Source organism: Pristis pectinata, chromosome 4 (genome assembly GCF_009764475.1).
Source record: "Pristis pectinata isolate sPriPec2 chromosome 4, sPriPec2.1.pri, whole genome shotgun sequence".
Lineage (NCBI taxonomy): Eukaryota > Metazoa > Chordata > Chondrichthyes > Rhinopristiformes > Pristidae > Pristis > Pristis pectinata.
In genome coordinates this window covers 98,465,956-98,484,229 of record NC_067408.1, presented here as the reverse complement: position 1 = coordinate 98,484,229, position 18,274 = coordinate 98,465,956, and the positions used below count along the sequence as shown (strand labels likewise).

Here is an 18,274-nt window from a genome sequence, read left to right as displayed (position 1 = left end):
TATGACTTCAGGAAGAACACTGGCAGACTACTTAATCACAGGGGCACAGAATTTGATTGACTTGTTACCAAAATACATCTTCAACCAAGACACTGGGCATCAGCCAGGACTAGTAATCACACCCAAATGTTTAACTTTCATTAGCCTGGGGTAAATATAATATAATAAGATTCCATTAATTGAGATCAACAGCTCAGTGCAGAATAGGAACTGAACCCAAATCATGCAGATTGTATGCTTTAATATTACAATGAGCTATGCTTTTGCTAATATCATGTAAACACTGCAGACTAGCTTTAATACAATATAAAAAAAGTAATTACCCAGTTTATAGACCACTCAGGATTGCTTCATGAAAAGCCAAAAGTTTCCCTTGAATATACTCAGCTGAAATACTCTGGGACACTTTAAATACTCAATTCATATTTGAAATATTTAGATGATCCATGCACCAAAATTATTGGCCAAACAGTGCCAAGACTCTGCTATAGACTAAGGCAATGTCAGCTCCACTTTGGTCAACTTATGTAGAAGTCTATTTTTTCTACCTCAAAGCCAGTATATTTAAATTACCTTCCAAGCAAAAAATAGTTCGTGTCCTATTAACTGGAATTACTTAAATCAAAATGCTGCATAATTCAATTTTTGCTACAAAACATTATTTTGGATTTCAAATCATTGACTAACAGTGAGGAGACAAAACATTTTACAAAGTATGGTCTTATAATCAAAGGAGAAGGCAATAAATGAAGACCCACTCTGTTCATCTTCAATCAGATTTCAGTAACTGATACAGCAAAACTCTCTGCAAATCTCCACAAGAATTAGATGCACCTGTTGAATATTCTGTTGCGTTAAAAAGCATAAAACTAAATGCAAATAAAATTAGGACCAGAGGGCACAGCCTCAGAATAGAAGGACGTCCCTTTAGAATAGAGATGAGAAGGAATTTCTTTAGCCAGAGGGTGGTGAATCTGTGGAATTCATTGCCACAGACGGCTGTGGAGGCCAAGTCATTGGGTATATTTAAAGCGGAGGTTGATAGGTTCTTGATTAGTAAGAGCATCAAAGGTTACGGGGAGAAGGCAGGAGAATGGGGTTGAGAGGGAAAAATAAATCAGCCATGATCGAATGGCAGAGCAGACTTGATGGGCCGATTATCCCAATTCTGCTCCTATGTCTTATGATCTAAAATTCTAACCAACATTTTCAATTGAAAACAAAAGTATTGCTCTTTTCAAACTCAAGATTCTTGAAAGCCCTCGGATACTTTACGTTAATGTTGCTTTCAGCTATTTATTTTTTTTAGTTGAATAAAGATCCTGATTTCCCTCCAACTTAATAATGACATTTACCAATAAGATTAGTGCTAAAATTAGACTTCCTGCTTTGTTATTCAGGAGTTTGATGAGGCAAGCTGCTTACGCTTAATGCACACACGAAGAATTCACTGGAATACAGAATTGAATTCAAACATTTTTCTCAAAGGAGCCTCAGGAGCTACCGTATTTAGCCATTACACCATCTGACAGCAACACTTGTATCATGATGATGTAAGAATATGAGACATAATAATCCAATCTTTCATGGCCGTCCTTCCATTTTTGAATCTGTAAACACTGATCATTTAGCTTCACAATCAGCACCTTGAAGATGAAAGTCAACATTGCCTCTCCTTCACTAGGATTTAAGAGTAACACACAGGAAAGAAAGAGTAAAGCCATGGTGCACATCATATGGCCAATGGTATGGCCCCACCAGGCTTATGTTAGTGAGTGGGCAACATCTGCATTGACCCACTCTATTACTTGCTGTTACCTGGACTAACAACTGAACCCAAGGCCAATTCCTGATTGGCCAGGATCTAGGGAGCATAAAGCCCAGGCTGAAAATAGAAAGCCTCCCTCTTCAGCAACCGGCTAAGCCATTCCCCACCCTCCACCCCTCCCCCCCCCAATCAAATTTGACAAAATATTCTATATGTCCTTGGCACTCACATGTATTTAAAATTAACCATACTATTAAATAAAAATATTAAAAGTTTAGAAATTAAAAGTTCTTAAAAATAATTGAAGAAACACAAAACACAGTCAAATACATTGATGTCAACTTGATAAAGTCAAAACAATGCAAATGGCCTGAAAATTACCTACATCTTCTATAGTATTTCTCTGCTTTGAAATGAATGGAGGCGTGAAATAGTAGGCAGGTTTCCAGTGTAGTTGCTGGTGCAATGGGTGGAGCAGTAGCAGATGAAACAATACTGAGAAATGTGAAATCTTATATCTTGATAGGAAGAATGAGAAGAGCAATGAAAACTGGCGAAGCCAATATTAAAAGAGGTTCAAGAACAGGGAGATCAGGGGGTAAATGAGGATAGTTCATTTAAAGTGGCAGGGCAGGTCAAGAAAGTGGTTTAAAAAGTATCTGGCATCCTGAGCTTTATGAATAGAGGCACAGAATACAAAAGTAAGTCATGACGAACATTTGTAAAACAATTGTTCAGCCATAAGTGGATATTGTGTCCAGTTCCAGGCACCACACTTTATGGAAAAAAAATGAAGGCTTTGGAGAGGGTGCAGAAGAGAGTTACCAAAATCCAGGTTTGAGGAACTGTGAATTTGTGGATGAACTGGAAATTCTGTGTTTGTTGTCCTTGGAATACAAGCAGTTGCAAGGAAATCAGATAGAGGTATTTAAAATCATGAGGGATACAGACAGAGCAGATAGAGAGAAACCATTCTCACTGGCCAATGGATCAAGAACTTCGGGATCTAATATGATAAGATGATTGACAAAAGAATCAAAAGTCATGCCACTTTTTTGTTACACTGAGTGGTTAAGGTCTAGAATGCACTGGCTGAGGTAGTGGTGAAGGCGGATTCAATTGTAGAATTCAAATGGGAGCAGGAAGATTACCTGAAAGGAACACATATGCAGGGCCATGAGTAAAGGGTAGAAATGTGGGATGAGATGGATCGCTCTTACCCAGAGTGGGCATCAGTCTCAATGGATGAACGTCTACTTTTGTGCTTTAATCAATCTGTGACTCTGAATTCACGAGTCCAAGTTCACAGAGCAGTCAGAATGATGGTGTGAGGGCCTCTCAAAGTTTGGGACTTGCACGTTTACCCGAGCGGCCCTCGGACCTTTGGGATTGTCAATCATTCTTCCCTACAAAAAGGTTGGTCATTATCGGTGATACCTTTTTTTGTGCAATCCAAACATTTGGTAGGATATGAAATTTCAATAAAGAGATTCTTTATGCATTCTGTCAAATTCGTCTCTCTGCTGATTTAACACTAACATTAACATTTTTACAAAATTTGAAAGACTTCTATCCACAATATAGAAAGTATTTAGCTAATGAAATATCTTTAAGAGTGTTAATGTGGTAATATTTTTTAAAATAGCTTTGGTGACATCGAAAGGATATTTTACATCTGTTGTAATCTTGCTTGCATTTAGCCAGAAACTAATGCAGCCAAATGAGCATGCCAGCTGGGCACAACATCTTGGTAACCAGTTCTCCGCTAAGAACTTTATTCCATTGCATTTTTGGCCTGGTACTCCTTTCAATGGGTGGTTTTGAGAGGGTAAGAGAGTTAGTAGAGGGTCAAAATGAGCCTGTGCTATGGTTAAGATAGATGGCGCCAGGAACCAGCATTTTACTGGTGGGGAGGAATGGATCAGGACTGGCATTTCTGGATATGGGAATTTAGAGAGTGGATGGATTGGGGATTAGCAGGTACGACTGGAAGAACCTAACAGGTTTTAAGTGATATTGGGGAGGATGAAAGTAGGTAATTCATTTAGCTGACAAGCATCCTAGTTCAGTACCCCACTACAAGGATCAGATTCTCTCCAGAGTGTCCAACAACAAGATGGTCCTGGGCCAATGCTGTCCAGGTTCTCTTGCAATGCTCCAAAATGACCACTGCATAGAGAGTGACACTATTGCATGCACCTCAACATGGAAATCATGTCAAGGGTTTCCCAGAAAGTGCCCAGTCAAATTTCCAGAGTGACACAAAGTGACCCATAACTGCACTTATTATATTTCACTGTGAAAAGCAATTTCCAACTGTATTATGTACATATAAACCAGCATAATGCAACTGAATTTCTACCAAGTACTTTTATCCTTTTAAGACTCTCTCACAGTAAACCTGTTCAGACATTCTGATCTCATAATTGTTAAGTATGCCCTATGTATACTGCAGATGTTACTCTTAGATTAGTCAAGCATTAACAGGTTACGTTTTACTTACCAATTTCACTTCGGCCTGAACCAATCCCATTGTAAAGTCTTAGGTAACTCAAGTGACAAGAGGTAGAGTCTTCAATGTCAAAGTCTCCAAATTTAAAAATAATTCTCTGGTTGGGCTGTACACGAATCTCCCACACACAAACTGTGTTATTGGGATATGTCTGTGGATAATTTATCGATGCAAATGTTCCACTCTCCGGACCAAGAACAGTGTGTCCACAACCATCACCTGAGAAAAAACAAATAATAAATGTCCTAACAAATAAGTTACAAAACATAGGAAATCAACACACCATGCAATGGAAGCTCCCTCAATATATTAATATTGTCAGATATGTAGATAATAGTGGGAGAGCAATGAATGCAACTCAGTATCACTGAGAATTCTCAACATCATGCAGTAAAGAAAATGCAGCAATAAATCCTGGCTTACCCCTTAAGTGCGCAAAGTGCCTCAGTCAGTCTTTGCTCAGTGATGGCACTCTTCCCTGAAGGTTTGAATTTGAGCTCAGAATTTCTCTGGGTACCTTCTCTTCATTCATCTATCATTATCACCTAGAGGGTACTATCTATCCCCTCTCTGTGGACTATGCAAATTTATTATGCTACAAGAGAGTTATGGGCCAAATGGGACAAGTTTGGTTGGCGTGGAGGAGTTGAACCCGGGTCTCTGGCGCTGTAAAGCATTATGTTAACCACTATGCTACCATGCCTGCCCTATCATGAGTGATTCACTTCCTGACAAAGCCATTCCACCATCTTCAAGACAAGTTAGGAGTGTCAGAATACCCTCCACTTGTCAGATGAATAAAAGTCCCAACATTCAGGAATTAACATTATCCAGAATAAAGCAGAACATTTGACTGGTACCCAGCCACAAACCTAAACATCCATTCCCTTCTCTATTATCACACCACAGCAACACTGCATGCCATTGGTAACGCTATTACAGCACCAGCGATCCGGGCTCAATTCCCACCGCTGTCTGTAAGGAGTTTGTACGTTCTGCCCACATCTGCATGGGTTTCCTCTGGGTGCTCTGGTTTCCTCCCACATTCCAAAGACGTACAGGTTAGGAGCTGTGGGCATGCTATGTTGGCACTGGAAGAGTGGCGACACTTGTAGGCTGCCCCCAGCACATTCTCAGTAACGCGAAAATATGTATTTCACTGTGTGTTTCGATGTACATGTGACTAATAAATATCTTATCTCATCACCTAGGCTACTCCAATAGCATCGCACAGACCTGCAACCTTGATGCTATCAGTTGAGCAGATATATGGGAATATCATCACCAGTAAGTTTCTCTCCCAGCCACACTCCATCCTGGCTTGAAAATATATTGCTGTTCTTTCATAATTGCTGGGTCTAAATCCTGGAACTCCCTCCCAGAGAGCATTTGGCAGTATTTTCACCAGTGGAACTACAGCACCCTCTCAAGGACAATTATTGATGGACGATAACTGCTAGCCTTATCAGTGATGCCACATCAAAAAATAGGAATAAAAACCCCTGCTCAAACCTCATCGGACTTGTGAATGTTGCTTATAGACACCAGCTCAAATGACACTAGCTTATAAACTATGTCACCATATACAGGAATCAACACACCCCCTTCCTGCACCACCAAACTACAGCCCTTCCTGTCCCAGCATGTGTAAAGTATAGACAAAATGTAGCTAAAACCTTCTAAAAGAATGGCAACAACATATGGGCAAGAAGTACTTTTGTATCCAGACAGCAGTGAATTATAAAAAAAACAAAGTAGTGATGATAGAGCTGACCACACTGGAGCTAGCTCCCAGGAAATTCCATGCAGATGTAGACACCAGGCTGCAGAACTTAACGGAATAGACTGCAAGTGGATCTATACAAATTTGATGACTGGGCAGACATGTAGAAGATGAAAGGCACTGTAGACAAATGCCAGTTTTAAAAGGGGACATAAAGATCAGAAAGATTTAATACTTAAGTGGAAAGAAAATAACATGCATGGAAAATAAGCGATCTAGGAGTACTGATTTGCGATAAATTCAAGTTATGGTACAAAAGTCTCAGTGGCAGTGAGCATAACTTACCTGTTGCTGCGATGCATTAAAAAGTCATTTTGAGCCAAAATAGTAAGATCATGCTGCCAGTTTATAAATCACTGGTACAACATTACTTGGAATATTGTAGTATTCTACTCACTGAAGGACTGAAGTGATATTGCAGCTAGTGAAAGAACACACAACTTACTCGAATGACAGATGATCAATGAATTATACTATCAGGATTAATTATGTTGACAGATGTCGCAAAATGCTACTTTTAAGAGTCTGCAGATAATATGAGGTATAGCAACCTATATCACATTGTTAACAAAAGAACTAGAGCACAGTGATTTGAAAGGGGTAAATTCAATCTGTGGGTGTAATAGCAAAGTATGCAATAACACAAGTTATAGGAGTGGCCCACTGGTGAGATGGTGGAAGCAGTTATTACTGATTCAAATAAAAAATAGGCAAAATTTCATTCAAGTGACATATTGGCTGTATATATGGTATTGGTTATTACTGTCACATGTACTGAGATACAGTGAAAAAACTTTATATGCCATCCAGGTAGATCATGCCATAAGTACATTGAGGTAGGGAAAAGAAAAAGAATGCAGAATATAATGCTGCAACAACAGAGAAAGAACAGTATAGGTAAACAAATAAAATGCAAGGGCCATGATGAGGTACACTGGGAGATCAAGAATTCATCTTTACCATATGATAGCAACGGGATAGAAGCTGTCCTTGAGTCAGGTGGTGCACGCTTTTGAGCTTTTGTATCTTCTGCCCGACAAGAGAAGGGAGAAGAGAGAACGATGGGTTGGGACAGGTCCTTGATTATGTTGGCTGCTTTCCCAAGGCAACAGGAATATTCACACTATTCAGAGTCAATGGAGGGGACACTGGTTGCATGATGGACTGGACTGCATTCACAACTCTTTGAAATTTCTTGTGGTCTTGGACAGAGCAGTTGCAACACCATGCTGTGATGCATCTAGATAGGATGCTTCCTACGGCACAAATGTAAATTGTAACATGACGTGTAAACACGAGCAGAATCAAAGCTCTCCTGCCTGTGTCATAGCTTACACTGGAGGAATGTTTGGATATAAGATTAAAATCCAATGTGAGTCCAGGAACCTATAATTATATTGATACCCAACTCAAACCAGCAGAGAGTTAGGGATTGTCAAGCTCGCGTTGGGTGGCAAGGGTCCAACTCATCCCTCACCCTTCATCCCTGTGGTCACTGACTTACATCACTTCCCAGCTAAACGATTTAAAATTTTTCATTTGTGTTTTCCAATCCCTCCGCATCTTCTTCCCGTTTATTTCGGCAGTCTCCTCCATGTCTACAAATCTCTAGGACATCTGTGATCCTTCAATTCTGGCCGCTCCCCCACGGGAGCTCCCTCAAGACATGGCTCCTCCTCTCCACCTACTTTTCCTTACAGTATTTATGTACATTTTGAGAACTACCAAGCTTTTGCAGATTAAGATCATTTTGTTTGATAATGCTCTTGTGAAATGCTATGGTACATTAAAAACCTTACATAATTTGCTGTTGATAGTGTGGTAAGCTCTGAAGAAACAATATACTTTAGGTCTGCAAACAGCTTTCCTCTTATCATTTATGTGTTGTAATTTCCTTAATAGAGATAGACTGCTATAATGATTTAAACCTCCAGCCTCATTCCTGCTGCCACTCTTTACCAGGATAGTAAAGTTGGACCTTAGACCTTCTTCATCAAGAAATTTTTTAACAAACCTGATACAGTTTAGAAAATCGGCAGACACAAATCCAACAGTATATATAATCTTCATGATTTAGTTCACTGCCCTTTTTAAGATCACTGATCAATTTAATAGAAAGATATTGCATTTTCAATGCATGATAGCCAATCATATAAAATTTTCTTTTGCTTGCTCTTTGAATTGAAGGATGACTGTGATGATCAGGCCAATTTGTACTTTGAACTGTTTGTGACACATTAAGCAAGAGATACAGATTTAGGTTGCGTGACTAACAGAAGAAATACCAGTGTCGTAAAACCTGTGCTATTTGTGCATCAGCTCAGCCTCAGCAATCCATTCAGTGTGGATGATGCTTTGCCAAGGGAAATGATTACGAGCAATATTATTGCCAACACCCCTGCGGCCCCCCCCCCCCACCACCTCCCTGGCCCCCCAATCTCCCAACTTCCCAGTCAATTTTGAAAGACTTCAAAGATGGTTTCAAAACTGGGGAGTCTATGAAGTGTTTCTCTGGCTGCCCTAAGAATGCTTTCCCTCATTTTATTTTGCAATGGAAGTGTTTCCTTGGCAGTCGGTAATCTGCCATCTTGGTGACGTAGCCTGCTCATCTCATCAATCTGTAGTGCAAATGCTTGGAACTTCTACTCATGTGAGAACCTAAGTGTCTGATAATTTACCTTACCTCTTTATCCTCATTAGATTCCTCAGGGAGCCCATGTGAAAGTAATTCATATTTAAAGTGTGGCATCTATTCACTACCCAGAGTTTACGTTTGTACATCCTAACAATGAAATAGCTTTGTAGACTTTCAGTTTTGCTAGTTGACGGATTCCACTGCACTTCCACACACTTGCCCATAGTTTGTTGATAGCCACATTGGTTTTATCAATTCTGGAGCTGATTTATGTACATTGCACATGAAAATGTAGTCTCAAGATAGATGAACGTGTCCACTTCCTGCATGGTCTGGTCTTTTGCTAAGGATTCCCTGGAGCTGCCTGGTGCCTCACTTCTTTCTCCCTTATGTTGGTTGTGAGGAACAAGTCACCACAAGCTGAGAAGAAATAGCCCATGCTCCACTGCACATCAGACTCAATCTGGCTTTCAAGGAACAGTATTCAGCAAAGATCAGTCACTTCCTGTAACTCTGTCTTCACTGGTAGCCTCCTCAAACAATCACTTGATGTCAACTGCATGATTACTTTTAACTCTCCAGTTGAAATCATGGCATCAATGACACCAGATGAAAACTGGCATGAGGGTGCTTGACTACTTTAGAAAGAGCTATGTGTTTTCAAGCAATGTCTATTCTGTTGCTGTTTCTCTGAAGATAAGTGAATAATGTGCCTGATCCCATGAGCTGAATAGCTAGCTCTCTAAAAAAAAAGATGGCAGCTGCAGTGTATCCCTTTCAATTTAATAAAATAATATATTCAATAAAATGCCACTGGGCTGCTTAATAAGCTGTTTTTGGTTGTATGGAACAGTTTAACAGTTCCTCATAGTTAATAAGATATTTCATACAGATGACTTTAATATAATTGTTACTGGGTGTGCTCCAGTTGGAATGATGTTGAAGGCAGATGCTTATTCCGCCCCAAATTCCAAACATGACCCGTATGAATCAAAGGGATAAACATCTGTTTAACCAGAAGCAAAAAAAAGTGGATTGTCATGTTAGAACAGCAATAGGCAAATCCTGTGCTGTGCTATCTCCCCAGACTGAAACCCTGTGATGCTTATCATAGATGTTTTCTGCCCCCCCCCCACCCCCCACTGAATCAATGGAAAAGAAAAGTTAGCTGGGCTGCAAAACAGATAGTTTAGATTTTAATCATGATCAAACAATGGCAAAATACCATACTTAATACAGCAGCAAGTTCCAAGGAGCTTCATGCAAGTGATATTGAACAAAATTGGATAACGTGGAACATGAAGAAATATCAGTCTAAAAGACTGGTCAAAAAGGAACATTTTAAAAAGCACCTTAAAAGTAACATAAAAGAGATTAAATAAGGGATTTTCAGAGTTTAGGGATTAGGCAGTTGAAGGGTTAGCCACCAATGATGGAGTAAAGGAAATTGGGGGACACACAAAATGTCAGTAATTACAAAGGTTGCAGGGCTCAACTAGTTTTGGGCGAAAGGGAAACACCATTAGGGATTTAAACAACAGATAAGAATTGTACAACTGGGGAAAGAAAGTGAAGTATAACAGTCATGGCGAGTGAACATTTGATGTGAACAAGCAGGCAACACACGGATTAGGGAGGGTAGATGGTCAGCCAGGAGAGTACTGGAATAATGGATAACAAGGCAGCAATGGGTTTCAGAGGCAGACAAGTTAATTAAACCAACACCCACTGGCAGTCCAACCATAGGAGAGCTCAGCAGAAAATTTTTTTAATATTTTTGACCTGCTCCTCCAAGCCTGCAGAAACAATCTGGATCGCTGCCACACTGTATGCATTCCTCTTCCTCGCCCTGCATCTACTTTTGTCCAGTAACTTCAGAATACATGCTCTTTCTTCCTTTCTATATATAACAAACCCCATTTCTGCCTGTCATCCTTTTTTTCTTTCCTCTATTCTGGCCTGCTACTTGTGGTTGAAATAGATGGACAGCATATCTTCAAATTTATTACTTTATCATAGTTGCCTTGCCTCTGTTTCCCATAGCCTAAGGTATATATTACCAAAGAATAATGGATGAATTGCAGGATATTGCATCACTCATGGCTTTTTTTTTAAGTAAATATAATATGGTGAAACCTTTCTCCCTTTAGAAGATTCAGACTTGAGTATGTGCTTATATCTGGGAAGATGTTATCTCAAACAATCAGATCTTGAACACCAAGAGACTCAGAACTATACTCCTGTATATTACAGTGCACTGTACAGAGTTCTTATCTTATTCAATGATTGGATGCCCACTTGCCGACCACAAGCATGACTCTGAGCTTCCAGCTGCCTGTCACATTAACGTTCTATATTAATCCCACTCTGATCTCTGCCCTCTTCACAGTACTCTGTTCCAAAGCAGCTCAATAAAAGCTCAATGAAGAACATCTTATCTTCTAAAGAGCTGTATTACAGTCTGCCAGACAATTCACCAATTTCATATAATGATCATAACGTGCATTTTTATTCTGGATTTCCAGCTTCTACTCTTCCCTCCAGTAATTTTGATTATTTTGCAATTACATCATAAAGGTTAATTGACCACTGTAAATTGCCCTCAGTGAGCGGTAAGATCTAATGGGAGGTGATGGGAATATGGGATGAATAAAAAATGGAATTAGCGTAAGTGAGTGCTTGATGGTCATCACAGGCTTTTCAGCCAAAAGGTCTGTTTCCATGCTTTATGACAATATAACTCTATCACCACTGATTTGATCTTCATTCACCTTGCTCCATCACCTCTCCTGCTTTTCACCTTCCCTTTAGTTCTCTTCTCTGCTTCACATTTCAAAATTTGTTTCATCTCTAACTATTCCCAGTTCTGAAGAAAGGTCATTGACCTGAAACATTAACTGTTTCTCTCTCCACAGATGCAGACTTACCTGTCAAGTATTTCTAGCATTGTTTTAATTTCAGACTTCCATCATCTGTAGTTTTTGCTTTTGTATTATATTCTGTTATACCATTTTTTTTCAGTTGTTAGCCCCCACATGAACATGATTCCCAAGAAAAATGCTGAATTTAAGTTTAATATTGTAATGGTATGAAATTCACACCACATTAGATAAATGAACATTAATGTTAATCTAGCAACCACCATTTCCTGCAGTCAGTGAGAGCTCACAAATAGTAGGGTGTATGTTCTAAGGCCAAATGACGGTAGCGTAGCAGTTAGCGTGATGCTATTACAGCGCCAGCGATCGGGGTTCGATTCCCATCGCTGTCTGTAAGGAGTTTGTACGTTCTCCCGTGTCTGCGTGGGTTTCCTCCGGGTGCTCCGGTTTCCTCCCACATTGCAAAGACGTACGGGTAGGTTTATTTGGGTTTAAAATGGGTGGTGAGGACTCATTGGGCCGGAAGGGCCTGTTACCACGCTGTAAATAAAAATTTAAAAATTTAAAATTCTTTCCTCTAAATCAAGATTCAATGGAAAATACGAAGAATTTGCCCACAAAACAAAGAAGAATAACCTATCAGATTCAGTGCACTTTTGTGGCAAATATATTTGACATTGAACCAGTTACATGTGAAATACTCTTACACAAATACAGAATGGAATATTATTTACATGGTTCCTAAGGTACTTGGATGTGATATCAAACATGCAATGTTTAGAGCAAATATCCATTGTTAGTAATGCAATTCACCTAATGTATTCAAAATTGTGTTTCAGCCTCTCCATAATTGGTAAATCTTAAAATACTGCTCCCACTCCAACTCTTTTGCTTGATGGCCAGCTTGGCTCGATTTTTTTTTAAAGCTGATGTACTCACAACACTTTAATATATTTTTAGATGCCATTCAACCGACAGGTTTAGAGGGATGTGTAATAAATGTTTAACAGTATCAAAATATTCAGAGCCATTGAATCATATTAAAATTAATTCAATGTGTTATATAGTGAAAACATTGAAATTCTTATAGGAGGTCAATCCTGGTGAAAAAGTTATGATCTCCCTCTTAACATCCAGAAAGTACTCAACAATGTTTTCCTGTGTAGTTTAGTAATCCAGCTTTTTGATAAGTTTATATTAAACAAATTATCTGTGTTTCTGAATTATTCTATTTTCTGGCTTAAAAATGCCATACTTTCTTTCTCTTGACATTATAATTGCCCATTAAAAGTCCACAACCAACTCAGATACATGGAACAGTACGCCAAACCTTAACCTTCCACAAAACTCTTCTTTCTTTGCTATCAACACCTCTGCTTGAAACCAACACTCCTACCAATTCCCTTCACCACATTCCTGCACTTTTTTGTGCCTGATTTGAGAATAAATTATTTTACCTTACAGCCACCTGCAGGATAAAGTAACATGGAGATTAAACCAAGAGAAGCTAATGGTAGACATTACTTGTTCTCCAGTTACAGAAAATTTTGGGGCAATGTACTGCACATACAGATTTTTAAATGTATTATAAACTGTTGGAATGCAATGTGCAATTTAATTACTTTTTAATGTAGTTAGCTACTGAGTTAATTATTCTCGCAATTTAAAGACTGTGTACAAGGAAAGTGTAATGCAGCTGTTCTCTAAGCTCTTTCAAAATAGTGTGCTGGGGACAACAGGAATAATATAGAGCAGACTTCAAGGAGTTGAATCTTAAAGCTTGTAACTTTAGGCATGCCACTTCAGGGTTGCAGCACTGAACAAGTCTTACTTTAAAATAATTTTAAAACTATTTTGAAAAAGTCAGCAATTTACTTTAAATTGTGAAATCATTTGCAAAAAAAAGTAGTTGACATAACAGCAAGTGAAATTGGCAGGGTTTTCTGAATTAGTGTCTCCTGCAGTTTCTTGGCCACTGAATCAAAACTCTCATAAAACAAGTACAGTCACACAACTCAGAATTAGGTAGTGTCAAAAGATTCTGGAGTATGAGGCATTGTTGTTTGTATGCAAGTACCAGTTTAATTTGGCTGCAGCAGAGTAGAGCAGATGTACCGTAAATGAATCTGCTGCAGATCTGCAATAATGATTCCACGTCTGCTGTAGTGTGAGATGGTCGAAAGCAGGAGTAGAGGTTATGTTTCCTTTGGCTTGAAACATACAGGTGTGTCAAAGAAACTGATCCAGCAAACTACAATGTCAGAGGTTGAGGGTTAGGGAGTTGGTTTATAGAGGGGAGCAATAGTTTGATGGCATAAAGATGGAGATCAGGACCTAGATAAGCCCAAGTGCACCTGCCATCAGCTGAGTGGGAGTCAGAGTACAGCAAAAGCAAATGAACTTTCAAGGTACCTAGACAGAAAGAAGATACCAGAATAGCTGAAAAACTGTAAAAGAAAAATAAAGATTTATATTTATACAGCACCTTTCGCAACCTAAGAGCACTCCAATACAACTTACTGCCAAGGAGATACTTTTGAAGATGCACAATCACTGTTCATGTGAAATATGAAGACTAAGTTGTGCACAACAGAAATAATAATAATGACCAAGTACTCTTTATTGGAGCCATTGAATAAGACATAAAATATGGCCAGAAAATAGAACTGGGAAGGGGAGGGAGTGTGCTCTTCTTCAAACAGTCCCTTTAGATCTTTCTGTCTACTTAAGGAGGTAGGTAGGGCTTTGGTTTAAGACATCATCCAGGAGTCAAAAACTCTGACACAGGGTTTTTGCCCTGAAACATTAACTCTGTCTTCCAGGCTGCTTGACTTGGCAAGGGTTTCCAGGATTTGTGTTTTTATTTCAGATTTCCAGCATGTGCAGATTTTGGCATACAAGGCACTAGAGTATCAGCTTAAGTTTTGTGTAAGTCTTTGAAATGGAAATTTGAACCAATGCCCCTCCGACTCAACAGCGACTGTACTACTAATCAAGTCACAGCTGCTAGCTACGTGCAGATATGGAAATGAAGATTGGTGAACTGGAGTCAAGAGGGAAGCCTTAGCATATTGGACGGAACGGGGGAGCTGAAAGAATGGAATACTTATAGACACAAAGTACAAAATTTATCCTTTTAACGTATTGCTCATTACAAAGAGTTAATCCAGTATCTGGATAGTAGCTAAATGTCACACCCACACTGACATTTTTTTTCCTCTTGTACATGTTATCATGCCTTTAAAATTGCCATGGCTGACATATGCATTACTGATTCTTGACAACAGTTCCAGTTCTACAGCAGAACAATGCCACCAAAAGCATATTTGGGACAAAATGTAACCTATCTTAACATACTTCAAGCCACATTTATATTTAGACTGCATATATTTAACTGCAGTGTATGTCAGAATCTGAATCATTGAGATGTTATTTAATTACAGTTTGACAATGCATTCCCTTATAGCATCTCAAATGAAAAGACGGATTTTCATATACATGCCACTTCATATCCCTTTCAGGGTGTCAAAAATGCTATGTGTTTACATTGAATAACATTCCGCTTGTGTGTAATCACTGTTATAATGCAGGAAACCTTACTCAAAACTAATCCACTGAAAACCTGTTTTCTAGAATTGGCGTACTGATTGTGACACCGTAGAAAAGGAAAGCAGGTACAGATAAGTTGTAGATTAATTACCTTTGACAAGTTATTAACCAAACAATGATGGCCACAAACCTTAAAACGACACCGTTCAGATATAACACACCTCCACCATGTAACAGCCCACAAATGAGACTCAAGCAGAAAGCCTGAGAACTGGAAAGAGAAAATTGGCCTATAGGCCATAAAAAGAAAACAGATCCTACTACTTTAAATGTTCAGAAGAGCCCCATCCCCCGCTTTTGCTCAATCTCTCAACTCTTCCAAAAAAGCTCACTTCAATTTCACCGGGGGGGGGGGGGGAGGAAGGGAGAGATAAAAGTGCAGAAATACCAGTTTGGAAAAAGCACAAACTGCACTCAAATGAAGTAAAATAAAACTCATCAGCAGCCCACCCCAATTACCCACCGACTGGAAAACTAGGAGGGGAAGAAGAGCCCGGAGTTTTACACACGCTGGCTCTATATGGGACCCACCTTTCTGGCCGACCGCGCTGCTCAATGTCGCAATCAAGCAGAGAAAGATACCGGTCTTTCTGTTGTGTTTTCCTCTCACGGTGCCAGCCTCCATGCCGAGAGGGGAAGGGAAGGCATAATGCGGCGGAGTGGTTCAGCGATCGCGCTGCAGCTGTCTGCGCTCACTCGCCCGCTCGCTCGCTGGCTGGCGGGGTCCGCACTCACTTCTCAATCACATTCAATCACTGGTCAACCACTTCCTCCGCTTCCGCCCATCCCACAATGCAGCCCGTCTGCTGGACACACTCCTCCAGGTTGGACATGGTGTGCCATCCTCGCCCCCCCCCTCTCCTTGTTCCCAGATGCTCTGTAACAGGGCTACATCTGTGCAAGCCATCCCTCAGTTCTTGGGGAATGGTGCAGAAATTATCACCTCTAATAGATTTTTTTTAAAAACTGCAGATATTGTAAACTGAAATAAAGGCAGAAAATACTGGAAACGCTCAGCGGGCCAGGCAGCAGCTATGGAAAAAAGAATCGGTGTTAATGTTTCAGATCGAAGACCCTTCGTCTGAAACAGTAGTTCTGTTTCCCTTTTCATAGATGCTGCCTGACCTGCTGAGAGTTTCCAGCATTGTCTGTATTTATTTCATTTACCTTTTCTTAAGCAATATAAAAATGTTATAATGCTGTGGTAACCTGCTGATAGCAATCTGAGAAACGCAACTAGATGGGGAGTACCGACAGAACCCAAACCATGGGTGGTGGAGGAGATTTTCTGGCATGATATTTTGGGCTACATTGGAAGTGAATTACCCTTAGTACCCTTGTTGGACCCTGGAAATATCATCCAATTTCCCTATTTCTTTAATGTAGTAAACTATGTCAAGACACTTGCTAGGGTTGACATCTTGGTCATTAAAATCATGATCAAAAAGGGTTTAAAGTAGTGCCATAAAAGTAGAAAATGTGGAAGATAAATTCAGGAGTAAGTTCCAAAGCTTAGGGCCAATGCAACTGTTAACACCAAGAATGCTCAAAAAACAAGAATAGAAGAAGTGCATAGATTAACGGGCTGGAGAAGGTTACAAAGCGAGGAACTAATGGCAAGTGCAAATGGCAGTCAATTAAAAAGGCTGTTGAACATTAACACAAAATATTAAGAGAAAAACGCAAATGACAAGGATTAATTAAGAACATAAGAAATTGGAGCAGGAGTAGGCCATCTGATGATTTGGGCCTGCTCCACCATTCATGGGTAATCTTCTACCTCAACACCATTTCCCTGCCCTATCCCCACATCGTATGATTCTTCTAATATCCAGAAATCCATCAATCTCTTTTTGAATATAATCAATAACTGAGTCTCTACCACCATCCAGGGCAGAAGATTCCAATGATCCACCAACTTCTGAGTGAAGAATTGCTCCTCACTCTGTCTTAAATTACTTATCTCTTATTTTGAAATGGGTCCCAGTGCTATACTCCACAACCTACTGTGACAGTTAAAAATCAGATTAAGCTTCTTTGCCTATGTTGTTAATAGTAAGACTGTGGGACAAGTGCAGCAGGCCAAACCACACAATCAAAAAAAAGGAAAACTGAGCCAAAATGATGATAGGCACAACTGGCCGGTTATCATTTTGTAGTGAGTAATGATGGCCAGTCTACTTCAGAGGATAGGCTAACCACCAACATCCAAAACATAAAATAAACTGCTGGAGGAACTCAGCTGGTCAGGCAGTACCTGTGGAGGGAAATGGACAGTCGACATTTTGGGTCGAGACCCTTCATCTGAGTTCCTCCACTAGGTTGTTTCTTTACCCCAGATCCAGCATCTGCAGTTTCTTGTGTTTCCAACATCCAATACCAGCCCACAGACTCCCGCAGTACTTTGAATATTGTCCATCACATTTGCTTTGATGATGAGGCCTTTCACATGGGTGCTTCTAAACCATCTTCCTTCTTCCTGAATTGTGTCTTCCCTACTATCTCTGTGGACAGCGCTCTCGATAGAATCTCACTTATTTTCCACACTTCCGCTCTCCCCCTTCACTTCCTGGACAGAGCAAGATCAGAGTTCCGGTGGTCCTTACCTTCCACCCCATGGGCCTCCATATTCAATGGCTCATCCCTTGCAATTTCCACCAGCTCCAAGGTTCCACCACCAGACACGTATCCCTGCCCTTTCAGCATTTTGAAGAGATTTCTCCCTGTATGACTTCCTGATCTACTCTTCCACTCCTGCCTACCACTCCCCTTCTTGTGGCACTTTCCCATTCAACTGCAGAAGGTGCAACATCAGGATTTTTACCTCTTCCCTCCACCCAGGGACCCAAACAGTCTTTCCAGATGAAGCGGTGAATCAGTTGCACTTCTTCCAATCTAGTGTCCTGCATTCAGAGTTCACAATGTGGTTTCCTCTACACGGAAGTCATGAGGGCACAGAAATGGGTCCTTCGGCCCACCACATCCATGTTAACACTTTTGCCCACCTATACTAATGCCATTTACCTGCCCTAGGTCCATGTTCTTCTATGCCTTACCTATTTAAGCACACATCTTAAATGTCTTTTAA

The 18,274-nt window shown here is 40.0% G+C and overlaps 1 protein-coding gene across 1 annotated transcript in view; it reads right to left on the bottom strand.

Annotated features, from left to right (window-relative positions):
- dcbld2 (discoidin, CUB and LCCL domain containing 2) overlaps nucleotides 1-15,938 on the bottom strand; it is a 90,417-nt gene extending 74,479 nt beyond the window's left edge. Inside the window, 2 exon segments of the mRNA XM_052015182.1 lie at nucleotides 4,272-4,499; nucleotides 15,718-15,938. Coding sequence (XP_051871142.1) covers nucleotides 4,272-4,499; nucleotides 15,718-15,811 — 322 coding nt within the window. The 5' untranslated portion in view covers nucleotides 15,812-15,938.
- Between the last annotated feature and the right edge of the window lie 2,336 nt (nucleotides 15,939-18,274).